Source organism: Hyaena hyaena, unplaced genomic scaffold (assembly GCF_003009895.1).
Source record: "Hyaena hyaena isolate Hyena2069 unplaced genomic scaffold, ASM300989v1 scaffold_49, whole genome shotgun sequence".
NCBI lineage: Eukaryota > Metazoa > Chordata > Mammalia > Carnivora > Hyaenidae > Hyaena > Hyaena hyaena.
In genome coordinates, this window is record NW_024080681.1 from 2,083,312 (window position 1) to 2,099,617 (window position 16,306).

The following is a 16,306-nucleotide window of genomic DNA, read 5'->3' on the forward strand; positions in this document are numbered from 1 at the left end:
TCTACAGCATACGGATATAGGCACTTGGAATCAGAGGGAACCGAATTCAAATCCTGACTCCATCTCTTATTAGCAGTGTGATTTGCAGTGAAATACTCATCTTCCCCAATTGCCTCTTCTGTATCACTATTGTCTCTGAGTTACTCCACTGTCTGACTGGCTGATCCCATAGTCACCAGGAAGGCAGGATGGAGGATCTGGCCCCTTCTACCTGTGTTGGATTCTCCTAGGTCACCATTCATCACCCCCCAGGGAAGAAACGGACATTCTGCTGAACATGCTCTTTTGAGGTCCCCACACCTGTGGTCCATGCCTACCTCCGGCACCTCATAAGTGACCTCACTGGCTGGTGCTCTCCTTTGGGCTGTCCCAGAGCTGCCAGAGTTAGAACAGATGCCAGGGTAAACACTGTCTCCAATCTTACATTCCAGGGCCATTTGGAAGAAGACTGAGGGCTGCTGAAACAAAGGAAGCATTGCAGGCGACGGAGACGAGATTCCTGCTTTTTCAAGAAGAAACGGATAAGGGCTGTCAGATTCGGCTCAATCACCCAGACACGTTACAGAAGTGTGGCTTCAACTCCTCTCTGCCTCTGGTGATGATAATCCATGGGTGGTCGGTAGGAAATGCTGACATGCCTTTTTTCTCTTAGCTTTTACATTTTCTTTTTTTTCCCTCTCTCGTATATCCAATTTTAATAAAAAGATAGGGAGCCAGTGATAACAACTTCATGCATAATATTTGTAAAGGACATTCTAATTTTCCAAGTGCTTCTCGACACAGTATCTCATTGATTATCTCAATGCCATGAATGAGCAGGATAGGGAAAATATAATTATCTCCACATTTCAGATAATAAAATATGGCTCAAAGAAGTCACACAGCACATGAAGGCCCATAAGTGATTACAGTCCATGCAAGTGAATCTGCATGTTTCACAAGAGGAGGTAGGAAACCAGAAGACACAGTTCCCAGCGAAATGTTGCAACTATAAGGTTTAAATACTGGTGCAAATAACAGAAACTCAACTGGCAACAGTTCAAATAAAACAGAAGTTTGTTTCTATTTCACACAATCATCTAGAGCTATGTAACCCAAGTCCTCAGGGACCTAACTCATTTTCAGTTTACTACTCTGTCATCCTTAGAGTGTAGTTTGGTCCTTATAGTCCAATATGGCAGCCAGAGGACCAATCATCACATCTTTATTCTAGGTAGCACAATTAGTAAACGGCGTACACAAAGGAGTCAAAGAGTAGTTTTTTTTTTTTTAAACAGCTTTATTGAGATATGATTCACATACCATACAATGCATACATTTAAAGTGTACAATCCAATGGCTTTTGGTATAAAAGAGTGTTGGGTTTTTTTTAGGTTAGCTACCCAGAAGCAGCTGTGAAATGCTTCCAATTAGAACCATTCTCCATACCTAAGTAGAAATGTGACTGAGACATGCAACCTCTTAGAGAAAATGTGGCCTTTCTCGGATGCTAAAAATCCTGGACAAAGTGGGGAAAGAATATTGTAGGCAATGGTTGAAGTCAAACTAAGCAAGGACTTGTCTCCAAGAGGAAATTGTACCTCCCTGGCTCCCAAACAACCCATGAATTGAAGCTTAGTCTAGAACTTGAAACCTGTAGAGATTTGGGGGTCTATTTCATGACATGGAAACCTTTCCCTGCCATCTCGTTGAAAAATACTCTTGGGGCAACTGGGTGGCTCAGCTGGTTAAGCATCTGACTCTGGATTTCAGCTCAGGTCATGACTCACAGTCATGAGCCCCACATCAGACTCCCTGCTGAGCATGAAATAAACATTAAAAAGAAAGAAAGAAGAATACTCCTGAAACCCTCATCTCTCCTCCCACAGAGAACAAAATGAGCCTGTCAACCCACCTTCCACTCTTTCCACATGTAATCATGGGGAGCCTGCTATGTGCAGGCTCACAGCACCCCTATGAACAAAACAGACCCTGCTCCTGGTCTCACGTGGTAGACCACATGGTGATGCCACATGAGTATAGTAGCCATGAGGCAGGATGCTGCCATTGCTACAGGCACAAACAGCGGTGAAGCTAGCAGCTTCCCCATAGGATATAAAGGGCTTCCACCCTAGGGAAGGGGGGCGTTCCATATACCCCAGGGTCTGCAGTTAGGGTGATGATGGGCTTTCTTGCCCCTAAAGAAGAGAACTAACATAGATTGAGGCCCTACCATAAGTCAGACCCTTTACACTATACATCAACCCATTTAATCCCCACACTCCCTACATGGGGGGTTAGTATATCTCGGATGAAGAAACTGTACTCAGAGACGTCAAACAGCTACCATAGTCACACAGTCAACAGTGGACACAAATTCACTCAGAACACTCACACTCCAAGTTCACACTCTCAAACACCACCAGTTCACTGTGCCTTTGTCAAACCCACAGGGGTTTGAATGGGCCCCCCAATTCTGCAGCAGGCTTCACACTGCAACTTCCTCACTGTGGCTTTCTCCAGCTGGGATAGGAGCTCAACCCATGCTTCTTTAAGAAAAACAGAAGGCAGAACACTAAGATTGGACTAGCTGTTTTTAAAGGGAACTAAAGATCAGACTCTGTCCAGTGGGAACCCTGAGGGAGGAAATGGATTAGAAGCAGGCCAGGAACTGTAGAGAAGAACATCCCATTTCCTCAGCTGCTTTAGCCAAACGGATTTTCCTTACAAGAAGAAAGAGAGGAAGTGGGAAGGAGGGAATGCATTCAGTGGAGAGATCTGTGGAAGGGCGGAGGTGGAAGCTGGAGCTGAGAGCCACCAAGTCAGGAAGGCTGCTCGCAGCACATCTATAGCTCACTCCAGGTGCTCTCCCCTGTGACCCTGTTCCCCTCGCCTTCCATGCCCCCTCATCTTCCCTGTCCCCCTCACCCTTCCTGCCCCCCTCACTCTTTCTCCCCTTCCCCTTTCTGCCTCCCCTCTGACCCTGCCCCCTTACCCTCCCTGCCTCTCCTCACTCCTCATGCCCCCCTCACTCCTCATGTCCCCCTCACTTTTCCCTGACTTCCCTCACTCTCCCTGCCCCCTCGCCTTTCCCTGCCCCTTCCTCATCTTCCCATGCTCCCCCTAACCCTCCCTGACTCTCCTTTCCTCCCCTCACTCTCTCTGCCTCCCCCCACCCTCCCTGACTCTCCTTTCCTCGCCTGAACCCCTTACCTTCTGTGCCTTGTCCCCATTCTTTCTGCTTCCCTTCACCCTCCCTGCCCCCCACTTAGACTCAGCAACACTCAACTGCTTGGAGCTCCTTCCACTCTGCTGTGATTTCTCTCTTCTTGGCCATGGCTCAGGCTGTGTTTTCTGCCTAGAGTCTTCTCCCTCTTCTCTTGAGGACACGATCCATTATATATTAGGTGCTCCAAAAATATTTGTTAACTGAATAAGTGATATAAATATCTTGTTTATAAAATGCAACATGAAGATCGCAAGGTTCTCTTACCAAGGTCCTTTACCAGAACGAACTTTTCATTCTTAAAATCCAGATGGGAATATATCTATTATTACTAGTAATAACAACAACAGCTGCTTCACTATGTAAACAACTATTAACATAACTGTGTAACTAAATAATTCTGCATAACTAACATCTCCTGAGTACTAACACATTCCAGGCACCATTCTAAGTATTTAACTAGAACTTAACTGCTTTCATCTTCACAACAATCCTGGAAAAAGTACTATTATGGTCCCCATTTTCCAGAGGAGGCACAGGAAAGTTAACTAACTTGCCTAGGGTCACTCAGTATCTGAGAAAGCCTGGATTTGAACCCAAGATGCTCTACGCACATGGAAAGCGCTAGGTGAACATTCTAAGTGGACGCACCTGACCTCGGAATGACTTGCCACGTCATCAGTATTGTACGTGTACTCCGGCCTCGCCTCCCACTGTCTGGTTTCAGCCGCACCAGACTCTTCCCCTGAACACACCTCAGGGCCCTCTCCTGACTGCGTGTGCTCTTCCTTCTGCCTGGACCACCCTAGACAGCCATGCCCCACATTCACCAGCCCCCCCTTATTCTTGTAAGTGGCCTCCTGTTTGTCTTTGCAGACGCAGTACAAATGACTTTGTTCCATGAGCCCATCAGGAGAACTTGCAGGCTGGTTCTCAAACAGGGCGCAGACACAGAAAGTTTCCTCATAAACGTGTACTGAGCTCCTGCCATGCTCCAGCCCCTGGCCTTTAATTCCCTCTTAAGCAAGCAGACACGGTGGGTGGGGGCAGACAAAGGGGCTGGGATTCAGAGCCGTGGCTGCAGCCATGGCCCCGCAGGCCTCCCTCCCAGAGCTGAAAGTACCAGAACTGCTTCTCAAAGGAAAGGTCAGCTTTCAGCACCTGATTACACAGACTTTTCCATGGTTTTAAGGCTCAGCAACTCTTTATAAAATAGGGGCATGTTAAGAGAACGGTTCTCAGTTTGAGGCCAGGGGTAGCCCCCAGGGGACATTTGGCAAAGCCTGGAGATAGTTTTGGTTTTCACAGCTTAGAGGGGAGGGCGCTGCTGGCACCTACAGAGACCAGAGATGTTGCTAGATATCCTACGACGCACAGGACAGCCCCCACCACAAAAAGGATGTGGCCCAAAATGTCAACAGTGCCAAGCTGCAGAGACCCCAACTCCCCCCACTCCCCTCACTGCCTGAAGCCTTTTCTTCTGAAAAGAAGGATCCAGCATTAATTAGCCAAGACTTGGGGGATTAAAAAAGGTGAACAGAGAGAAAGTAGAGACGCCCTCCCGGTCTCTGTCCCCTCCCGGTTACACGGACTCCTCTGTGGGCCCACCCGCAGGTGGACGGCTTTCTGGAAAGCTGGATCTGGCAGATGGTTGCCGCGCTGAAGTCTGGGCTGGACCAGCCGGTGAACGTGGGGCTGGCGGACTGGCTCACCCTGGCCCACAACCACTACACGGTGGCTGTGCGCAACACTCGCCTCGTGGGCCAGGAGGTGGCCGCTGTCATCCAATGGCTGGAGGTAAGCCCTGCCCTGATCTCCCCTTCCCTCCCTTCCTCTCCCTTCTCCTAAGTCTCAATGAATTAGGCTGGTTTCCAAGTGCCCAGGCAGGAGCTGGACCACTCTGCTAAGCTCACAGAAATTGGAGGGCAGTGGTACAGACGCCCCCTCAGATGCCTTGCTTAAACCCCTATTCAGTAGAACTATCTTCCCTCCCCACCCCTTCCACTATTTCTTTTATGCTCACTCCCTAGGATGTGCTGAGGGATCTAAACACACCTGTAACACCATCAAACCCCATAGTTTCACCGTGCAAGGCATTAAGGTCCTAGTAATGGGGTGGGGGTGGCGGCAGCATTACCAGGCAGGGGCCCAGGTAGCTGAGCCTGAAAGGTGGAAGCCAGCAAAGGTAGGAAACAAGAGGCGCCTAGGTGGCTCAGTCTGTTAAGCATCTGATCTCGGCTCAGGTCGTGATCTCCCAGTTCATGAGTTCGGGCCCCACATCGGGCTCTGAGCTCACGGCACGGAGCTGTTTGGGATTCTGTGTCTCCTTCTCTCTCCCCCTTACCTGCTTGCGTACGTGCTCTCCCAAAATGAATAAACTAAAAAAAAAATAAATGAGAAACCAGATCGGGTCTGGGGGATGAATTAAGCACCTCATTTGTCACCCAGCACAAGGAACAGGGTGGGAGCCAAGAATAAGCTGGACTCGCACAGGCTTCTGCCCGGCAGCTCTCCCCTGTACCCATCTTGCCTCTGTCTTCCAGGAATCTGTTCCATTTTCTCGAAGCAATGTTCATCTAATTGGGTACAGCCTGGGGGCACATGTCTCAGGATTCGCGGGCAGTTACATCGGCGGAAAGCACAAGATTGGGAGAATTACAGGTAACCGCGCCTGGTAACTAACAACGGCGTGGGGGGTGTGAAACAGGACGTGCTTCCCCCACAGCCCCATAATTACCAGGCCTCCAGCCTCCTTCCTGCACACTGGGGCTCACAGGAAGACTGGCTGTGCGGCGTCAAACATGACCACTGTCATAGACTGCTGTTCCTCGAGAATTCAGAGTAAATTACAGCCTCAACTCCTGGTGCCTGTCCTCCAAAGGATGGCTCTCATAGTCATGCCAAATAGGACCTAAAGAGCAGACTTTCTATACACTGTTCTACCAGCAAAGAATTTTTCAACCTCTAGCTTAAAAAGCCCAATATGAGCAAAAAAAGAATCACAGCCTGAAATTTGCAATAACATCGGCCATGTTTGTGCCTCAGTTTCCACGTTTGTGCAACATGTGGGTCTTACTCCGGGACCCATCTGGACTGAGGGAGGAAGCTCTACACTAACTTGGAAATGGCCCCAGATACCCAGGAAGAACCCGACTTGTGTGAGAAGGTCTTTCCTCCGAGGCATCCTAGACACCAACCTCTTCCTCATGCTACCCCACAGTTCTGATGGGAAGAACACATCTCACCAGACCTTTCCCCAGCCAAGTCCCCAAGGCCCACAGACACCCACAGGATGAAACTCAGGAAGCCCAAACAAGGCCCTTCTCGGTGTAGTGTCTCCAGAGTTCTCCGGCCTCTCCTCCAGCCATTCCCTTCCTGTAGTCGCAGGCTTCTGTGACACTAGGTGTTTTTCCGCTCCACAAACATGCCATGGCCTCCTGTGCTTCAGGGCCTCTGCACATCCTTTTCCCTTTGCCTGGGATATTTTACCACCACTTATCCACTCAGCCCTTGTCTACCTACCAAACTCCTACTCATTCTTCAATACCTATCAGGTTAAAGCAATAATACTTCACAGGCTAAAACAATTCAAAGGAAATTTAAGACGACTAGCGTTGTTGTGGCCTTTAATTCTATCATGTCAATATTTTTGGCAGCTAATATCTACTATTGCCACTACTTCACCAAAGAATAGGTTAAAAGATAGGAATCATGGCAGACATTTAAAAGAAATACTTGTTGGGATAGGCACTGGGTGTTATATGTAAACCAACTTGACAATAAACTATTAAAAAATAAATAATTTTTTTAAATTAAAAAAATAAAATAAATAACTTTGGGGCGCCTGGGTGGCTCAGTCAGTTGAGCGTCTGACTTCAGCTCAGGTCATGATCTCACGGTTTGTGGGCTTGAGCCTGTCTGTCTCTGTGCTAACAGCTCAGAGCCTGGAGCCTGCTTCAGATTCTGTGTCTCCCTCTCTCTCTGCCCCTCCTCCACTCGTGCTCTGTCTCTGTCTCTCAAAATAAAACAAAGACATAAAATAATAATAATAAAAAAGAAAAGAAAAGAAATAAATTTGTCATTATGAGAACTCACTTCCTCATCCTTATTTTTTTTTTAATCTTGCTGGTGACTGGGGAGACCTGCTTCACAGGCCACTGTTTGTGGCTCCACCTCTGTGCTGTAACCCTCAATAGGCTGGGAGTGAGCAGAACTTCCACAGAAGGGCAATGAGACCCATCGCCAAGGAACCAGGCCTCAAAGGCTAAGTCAGAATCGCAAGGAGGCAGCCCCAGGCCCAGCACCATGTCCACTCTGGCTGGTGTCCTGGGCCACATCAGGCATTATTATCCAGGCTCACTCATGTCAGGTGGCAGGACAGCTAATCACTGCTGTCATCTCATACTCAGCCCCATGAAGAACAGAATCAAATCATACCATGACATCTTTCATTTGTAACCATGGGTGAGAACTGGAGACAGGCGCTCTCACCACCCCCATCTGGTCAATTCCTTCACCCCCAACAGGGATGGAAGCCAGGGCTGATGTGGGACATCAAAGGGCCCTCCGGAGAAGGTGAAAGAAGAAAGACAGAGGAAAAACTTTGAGTGCATAAATACTTCCCAAATACAGTCAACCAGGAGCTATGGTTAGTCTCATGCACACACATCTGTCACTTGACCAGAGCTCTGAGATGTCCCATTTGCTCATGACATTTTCACCAGGGAACAGTGATGTCCCAAGGCTGTTCTGGACATTCCAATGAAATGACATTGGTGTAGGAGAAAAGCCAGCTCACTCTGGGAAATTGTTGACAACATACAGACAAATAAATTCTTTATTTGATGGGTAGGTTAGAACTACTTACAATAAGCACAGTGGGCTTTTTCTGTATGCAAACAGATGCTCTTGAAAGTAGCTTGAGAGGTACTTAAAATTGATTTGCTTAAATAAATCAAGCATTCCCTCATAACCTTATTTCTACCACTGGATAGTTCCTGCAGACCTCTTTCCTCATTAGATAACGCACAGCCTGTGTCTAATTTTCAGCACCATGAATTACTGTGGTTTTACTGCTAAAAGGTTATAGCAAGATTTTCTAGAGAAAGATTATCCCCTAGGATTTTCTTCTTCCTGCTAGCTCATGAATGTGTAATAACATCAAAAAGCTAAAGAGGGCATTCTCCTTGCCTCCCCTTGCTCCCACCTAACCCTTACCCTTGCTTTCCTGTTAGGGTTGGATGCTGCTGGCCCTCTGTTTGAGGGATCTTCGCTCAGTGACCGTCTTTCGCCAGATGATGCCAGTTTTGTGGATGCCATTCACACCTTTACCCGGGAGCACATGGGCCTGAGTGTGGGCATCAAACAGCCCATAGCACACTATGACTTCTACCCCAATGGCGGCTACTTCCAACCCGGCTGCCACTTCCTAGACCTCTACAAACACATTACCAAGCATGGCTTAACTGGTGAGAAAGAAGGCCCGGCCGAGAGCACTGGCCTGCACCGGCCTCTATCCCCCAACACTTGCATGCAGCCCCTGGACCCAGTGAATCTCCAGCTCTGTGAGACTTTGGGAAGAGTTCAGCAAGGGTGGGCACCCAGGGTATATGGTCCTCAAGCCCACTCGGAGAGAGGGCTTGTGAGAGTCGGTAAGGGCTGGTGTCCGCCCAGGAGGCCCTCTGCTTAACTAGCAGTGGTCACTGGAGGCCAAGTTCTTACAATGAGCTGGGGTGCCACCAGGAATCCCTACCTCTTAGCTGCACCCAGTGTACCCAACAGAGTCTTTCCTGGGGTACTACCCCTCCTGAAAGTGGAGTCCTGATGCCTGTGGCTATTTTTCCTTCTCTAGAAGCTTCCTCACCCAGGGGGCTTCCTCTATTCTGGGCCACATGAGGATGCACTTAATAGATCATAGCTCCTTGATCCTTGGACTGACTGGAGTGGCAGTAACTCTTCCACTCTCGTGAGGTTCCTTCAAGGTGATCCTACAGGACCTTACTAGGATTCTTCCTATTCAAAGTCTGGCTCTAACATGTCTTTGTCACTTCCTTTTTGTCGGGGCATGATCTGGGTTGTGATCCCACTTCTCTCTCAAATCTGAGACTGAACCAGTAAGTTGCATGCTGACAACATGCACAGGATTAATGAACAAAACTGTCAGCAAAAATCATACATTCCATAGGCATTTCAAATCTCTCATTATTATAAAATATCATCCTGATGAAAACATGCCAACTCACACTAAGCCAACTGGAGACCCCCACCCCCGTGTACCTTCTTCTCACCTCCATCATCCCAAACTAAGCTGAGAACACACTCTCTTGTAATTACATCACCATCTTCACTTCTCCAGTGTAAGAATGACCTTCGCACTCAACATCATCTCATTTTGGCTGGAGTCCCAGCCTTCTACCAGCCCACACACCTGCCAGAACCTTCTGGAAACTTCCTCTCGCCATTCCTCACGTGCCCCTCCCATCATTGTCCCTCCAGTCACCCACAGGTCCTGGTCCATTCCTGGCTGACCAACGAGCCCTCCTCCCAGATCTACTTTCTCTCAACACTCAACACAGGCCTCCAGGATTAGTAACTAGTTGCCTGGCAAATGCATCTCTGACCAGTTAATGCCATTTGCTCTCTTGTTCTAAACTTCAGTGAGTGAACCAGGTATGTTTATTTTGCTTGCCCAGTTTTGATGTGGTTTTTCTCAGTTTTCTTCGCCTCTAAGTTTAAAAGCAATCATTGGGGCACCTGGGTGGCTCAGTCAGTTAAGCATCCAACTTCGGCTTAGGTCATGATCTTGCGGTTTGTGGGTTCGAGCCCCATGTCAGGCTCTGTGCTGACAGCTCAGAGCCTAGAGCCTGTTTCAGATTCTGTATCTCCCTCTCTCTCTGACCCTCCCCTGCTCATGCGGTCTCTCTCTCTCAGAAATAAATTTTAAAAACATTTAAAAAGTTAAAAGCAATTACCTTGTGGGTGCCTCTCCCCACACACCCATACAGAATGTAGTCTGGTAAATGCTTTACCTCCCCAACACCTCCTGGCTGGGTGAGCTTCAATGAGTTAGTGAATGCCTTTGAAGCTCAGTTTTCTCATCTGTAACAGCTGCCCCAAGGAGCCATGGGGAAGACTCAGGAAGTGGATGAGTGAAGGCACTCAGCATAGTACCTGCCTCATAGTAGGTGCTCAACAAATGGCAGCACTAGACCAAGAACTGAGGTGTCCCATCTTGGCAGATAGCCTTCAAACACTTGGGGAAATACCTTTTGACAGAGTGAGCTGTGCTGTGCCTTCACATCAGGTACTTACATACCTTGTGGTGGTTCTTCAACATTCCTTAGGAATAATTTATTAAAGATTAGGTTAAGATATGGAGAGTAAAAAATAAAGATCAAAAATCCATGCTAGATAAACTTCCTAAACTTGCTGTTTCAGTTTAGGCCCATGCAAACCTGGTCACTAGGATGTATCCTTTTAGAAGCCAATCCCCTTGCTGGTTTTACAGGCCAGGAGGCAATGGCTGCTTTAGGACAGAAGGTAGACACTGTCAGGGGAGAGGCCTCAGCTTTCACCAGACCACTAGCTGAGCCCCAAGAGTAACTTGGCACTCGTTTTCCTAGCTTTGTTAAGAAAGGAGACATTCCACACAAGCTTGTTACAGCTAATTCAACCCAAGGCATCAGCCCTTGCACATTTTTAACCATTTAAGACATAAACATATATTTTTAAAGGTTATTTATTTCTTTTGAGAGAAAGCAAGTATGAGTGGGGGGAGGGGGAAGCAGGCAGGCAGAGAAAGAGAGGGAGAGAGAGAATCCCAAGCAGGATCCATGCTCTCAGCACAGAGCCTGATGCAGGGCTTGATCTCATTAACCGTGAGGTCATGACCTGAGCCGAAACCAAGAGTAGGATGCTTAACTGGCTGAGCCACCCAGGTGCCCCAAGACATAAATATTTTTTAAATAAAGTTCAGTGCCCTCTTTTCTTAAATAATTCAGTATTTTCTTAGTGACTTAGGCTTCCTACTAAAACCCCAGGGTGCCCTCAGGAGCCGCACAGTGCCTGGGGTGATGCGTCTCCACCAAGTGACTGAGACGGGTCCACTCCTGTAGTTTTCAGCCGATGAGAGGGTAAACCTCAGCAACTACCCCCCTTCCTTCCCAATGTGCCATTAGTCTGCACTGAAAACAAGAGGATCCTTTGGGTTGAGGGTGCTTTGGATCAAGGGGTGATAATGTCCTTTCTGGCCCGTGTTGCAGCCATCACTCAAACCGTCAAATGCTCCCACGAGCGCTCGGTGCACCTCTTCATCGACTCCCTGCTGCATGCCAGCATGCAGAGCACAGCGTACCAGTGCAACGACATGGGCAGCTTCAGCCGGGGCCTGTGCCTGAGCTGCAAGAAGGGCCGCTGCAATGCGCTGGGCTACCACATCCGCCAGGAGGGCCGGAGCAAGAAGAGCAAGAAGATCTTCCTCACAACGAGAGCACAGTCCCCCTTCAAAGGTAAGTGTGGGAGGCCCACGATGCAGCCACTTGTCTGAAGGGTCGGAAGTTCCCTGAAGTGTTTTCCTGGGGCTCCTTCAGGCTCTGCTCTTTCAGTGCTTCTGAAACCAAAGATTCCAGATGGTGATGTGGATGCAGCCACTCGCTCATGTCTACCTTGCTGCCAAGTGCTAGGAGGAGAAAGCTTGATTCTGGAACAATCCTTGGGTCAGCCTCTCGTCATCCATGTTCATGGTCCCCTAGGATGTTAGATCCGGAAGGCCCTGAGCAGTTACAGGGCCGAACACCCAGGTCTCATTGTGCAGGGACCTGGAGATGTCTTCAAATCCCCACTAGAACCAAGTGCTCTCAGCTCTGCTCAGAGCCTCCCGGAAAAAACAAAAACAAGGCTCCAGGCTAAGGTTTTAGCTTCTCATTTCCTCTAAAGTTTGGATCAGCTGATCTTACGGGGCATCACTGCCATGCGGAGACCCTCCCAAGATGAAGTTTGGCTTCTTCTAGCTTTCCCGGCCAGAGCCTTAACCTCAGGGCAGAAACTGAGCCCCGGGCACTCTGGGTTGAAACAGATGTCTGAGCTGTGGCCTCGTTTGGGGCTGGAGCCAGCAAGAGAAATGCTCCACTGAAGCCAGAGTCGAGTCCTCCAGGAGTGAACAAGCTGACATCTGTTGCCATTAACATTTCTGTCTAATCCTTTAAACAGCTCGTGAGTGATTTAGCGTCTTACTGTTTCACCGCACATGCTCACCGGTGCCGGGAGGAGCTTGGCACTGTGCTGTTCGATTATTATGTGCAGTGTTTGTAGCTGCAGAAGGTGAACGTGCCATCCCCGCCACTTTGCATTTGCACCACGTTTTATATGAAACCTCAGATGCAGCCCTCAACTCTTTGTGGTCCCCACCGCAGCAGCCAAGCAAGGTCGGCAGGGCCGGTTATGATCTCATTTTAAAGAGGAGGGGAGCACAGCTTGGGTGGAGTGACCCGCCCATGGCCACACAGCCTGGAAGGAGGCCAAGAGCCAGGTGCATCCGACCCCCACTCTGTGTTCCTTTTATTATCACACTAGCAAGTTCAAGTTCCCAGGCGACTTATTTTTTAGACACAGGATTCCTGTTTATCTGAACCTCTACTCTCCAGCCAGATTTTCCTTCCGTGAAGCCCGGGAATGACAGAAATCCGCTGCGGGCAGCTGATAGCTTCTGAGAGCGTTACAGTGAATGTGGACCTTTCCTGCCTGAGAGACCAGGGGGTCCCCTCTGCAGTCTGACCCTTTGGGGATAGGGGAGGAGAAGGTACGAGGGATCAGGCGAGGGAACTTGGAAGGCCTCCTGCTTAAGGGAGAGCCCTCACTGCGGGCTGCCAATTAGACACTCATTTGGGTTAACCAGCTCCTCTTTTAAATGGCAAAGCTGCCTGGAGTGATTGAGCCCCTCCAATAATCACATTTCTACTTTAAATCGTGGAATGTTAGCATTTCTAGAGTCTGTTCTACCCTGCCGTTTCACAGATGCAGACACCCAGGCCCAGACAGGGGAAATCATTCACCCAGAGACACAAAGTAAATTTTTGGCAGCATTTAGATCCGGACCTCCAAACAACTGGCTGAGTCATTTTTTACCTCAGTAATCTGCCCCTGGTCTGTTTGTGTGGGTGAAGGAGGGAGGAGAGAAGAGGGGGAAGGTTTTGTTTTCTCCTTGAGATCAGCTGGGAGGAAAAGAGGCCGTTTTTCACCTTCCAGAGCTGAGGTGTGTGTCTGAAGTGAAGAGCTTGGTCTAGTCCGAGGACATCTACTAGGGGCTTAGAACTGGGGACGTGGTGGGCAGGAGAGGGTGCGGGGGCAAGCATGCAGAGAAGGAAGAGGGGAAAGAAAGACAGGAGGCACAGCCAGGCTGAGTTCCTTCCTTTAACCAAGGACCCAGGTGCCCAACCACCACACGCCACTGGTGTGAGCTCACAGGGCTCTTTCCTATGAAGGAGGACCAGAGAAGTGCATTAGGGCAGCACCACCCCACCCCAGCAGCTCCCCAAACCAATGTGTTCATCCGTTCATTCATTCTTCAAGCATAAATTGAGCCAGAATAGGCAGAGTCCCTACCTCATAGGGCGCACTGGAGACCAACCCCTCCCACATGTACACACTCAGCGCAATCCCGGCAAGACGGGCAATGAGTCCCTTGGAGACAAAACTCGGGTGTCTTTACTGCCAACTCCTCATCTTGCTCCAGACACTTCTGAAGCGCACAGGACCCACGAGGCCAGTGATACGAAGGCTGAGAGGCAGGACTGTCTGAAACTAGTCAGAACCCACGTCAACCTCTAACCGAGGCCCCCGTGCCAAGCTGTAACCTGCACTCTACCCTCCCTTCTTTGGGGCCTCCAAACCCTCCCGCATTTTGCTTCAATCCTTCCAGTGAGCAAAATCCTATTCTGTTCACTGGTGGGGAGCAGCTTCCCTGGAGTCACATCAAGCTGCCCTGGGTATGGCCAGAAATTATCCCCAGGTGAGGCTGCCCGGTCGGGAGCAGCTGCTCATGAAACACCGTGGTTCATATAATGCTGTGTCATCCAGTACGGCAGCTGCTCGCCATATGTGGCTATTTAAATTACTTAGAATTAAATACGATTAAAAAATTCGAATGCTCAATCACACTAGTCGCCTTCCAAGTGCTCAAATATGTGGCTGCCAGATCAGAGAGCACAGAAATGTAACATGTCCATCACTGCAGAAAGTTCTGTTGATGTAGTAGCATGAGGCCTTTAATCTAGGTCCCCATAACTACATCTCTCTCCACCCATCAAGGTCATGATCTCTGACTTGAGTCCCCCAAACCTATTTCTCTGGCATTTGATGAACACTTACAGATTCTTAAAAGAAGAGATTTGCCCAACCCTGCTTACAGAGAACTCGTAATTCATATTTTTCAAGAACATCTAATTGTATGATATATTTTAGTGCAGGATCAGGCTGGGCAAGATAAACATCGCCTCCTGACTGTAGAGTCACAGAGGGTGACTAACTTAACCCTCCCACCTCTGGCTCCCAAGATATTTCAACAAAGCCATCAAAGGATCTGTTTCCTACAACTGCAGGCTCGCCAGTCCCAGTGCTCACCGGGAGAGCACGCAGCAGCCCAGGAGAATGGGGAGACTGACACGGGCAGTTCACTGTCCGCTTCCATTTTCACTCTCAGGAAGTACCCTCACCAGTCAGGGAGTCTTTGTTTTGCTTTGTCTGTTTGTTTTTATTTGAAAGAGAGAAAGGGAGCACAGGAGCACACTTGAGCAGGGGAGGGATAAGGCATGCGGTGGGGGGTAGGGAAAGAGGGGGAGGGGGAGGGAGAGGGAGAGGGAGAGGGAGAGAGAGGGAGAGAGAGAGAGAATCCCAAGCATAGAGCCCAATGTGGGACTCCATTCAACCCTGGGATCATGAGATGAGTCAAAATCAAGAGTCAGCTGCTGAACCCACTGAGCCATCTAGAGCCTCCTAGAAGCCTATGTTTTAAGAGAAAAGAGAGGGGAACATGTCCATCCTGAGGAAGTCCTGCTTAGCAAACACCCTATCTAATTAATCCTCCAGTGGATGAGGCCACTAAGAGGTTAGGGAAGTGGCATTTAAGGGGGCCTATTCTGTCCAGGCTCCATGAGGGGCATGTCCTACAAACTATCTCCTTTGTCATTTAATCCTTGCGACAACCCAGAGAGACAGAGAGACAGAGACTGAGACAGGTGAGGCTGGGGACAGATTATGTGAATTTCCCAATAAATTAACTGAGATTCAGAGAGGTTAAGGCTTCCCAGAGTCACTCAGTTTGTGTGACTCCAGGTCACTCTCATTCCATGGCCCTTGCTCTTCCCCTTCACATGGCCTCCTGAGCATAGCACCAAGGCAGGTTCCTCCCCTCTCTCTCCCTCCCCCTCCCTCCCACTCCCTTTTCTGCTCTCCCTCTCCCTCTCTTCTACACTTTGGGCCACATCCTACCTGTGGGAACTTGCTTGAATACTGTTCCCTTCTAGCTGGTGAGACGACAGCGAAATTCTGACTTCAGGGGCAGGGAGGGGACTCGGTTTGTCTTTAGCTTTTCTCCATGACTTCTTTGGAAGGTTTCTGATTTCCAGAAAGAGGTTCAGAAAAAGTCATGGGTACGGTAGAGACAGCACAGGCTTGAGACTGGGAATAAGGAACGTCCAGAATTTGGCTTTGCTGCCAACCTCATATGTGACCTTGACCTAGTGACAAAACCTATGTGGGTCTCAATTTCTTCAGCCACAAAGTGATTGTGGCTGAGCAAAGGGGTGAACCTCTAACACTGGCACCCATGGGTGCAGCTCAGAACCGTGCCTGGTCAGGTCCATGTATAGGAAGGGAGTAGGTGTCACTGGGTTAACATATTCTAGAAGTCGGGCGCTTTTATATATGCCATCTCCTCACATGCTCACAACAAGCCCATGAGCGTGCTCTCCATGCTCATTTTACACATGAGGGAATTGGGCTTCAGGGAGGCCAGGTGGCAGTAGGTGCGAGAGAGAAGGCTCTAGGCCCTCAGCTGAGGCTCTGACTGCCCTCCCACATGAAGCATTTATGGCCAATCAGCACAAC

General features: G+C 49.0%; 1 protein-coding gene across 1 annotated transcript in view; it reads left to right on the top strand.

Annotated features, from left to right (window-relative positions):
• LIPC (lipase C, hepatic type) overlaps window positions 1-16,306 on the top strand; it is a 134,075-nt gene that overhangs the window by 103,210 nt on the left and 14,559 nt on the right. The window contains exons 2-6 of the mRNA XM_039230586.1: window positions 432-619; window positions 4,820-5,002; window positions 5,749-5,866; window positions 8,440-8,673; window positions 11,467-11,712. Of these exons, the coding sequence (XP_039086517.1) occupies window positions 432-619; window positions 4,820-5,002; window positions 5,749-5,866; window positions 8,440-8,673; window positions 11,467-11,712 (969 nt within the window). The remainder of the gene's footprint in view (window positions 1-431; window positions 620-4,819; window positions 5,003-5,748; window positions 5,867-8,439; window positions 8,674-11,466; window positions 11,713-16,306) is intronic.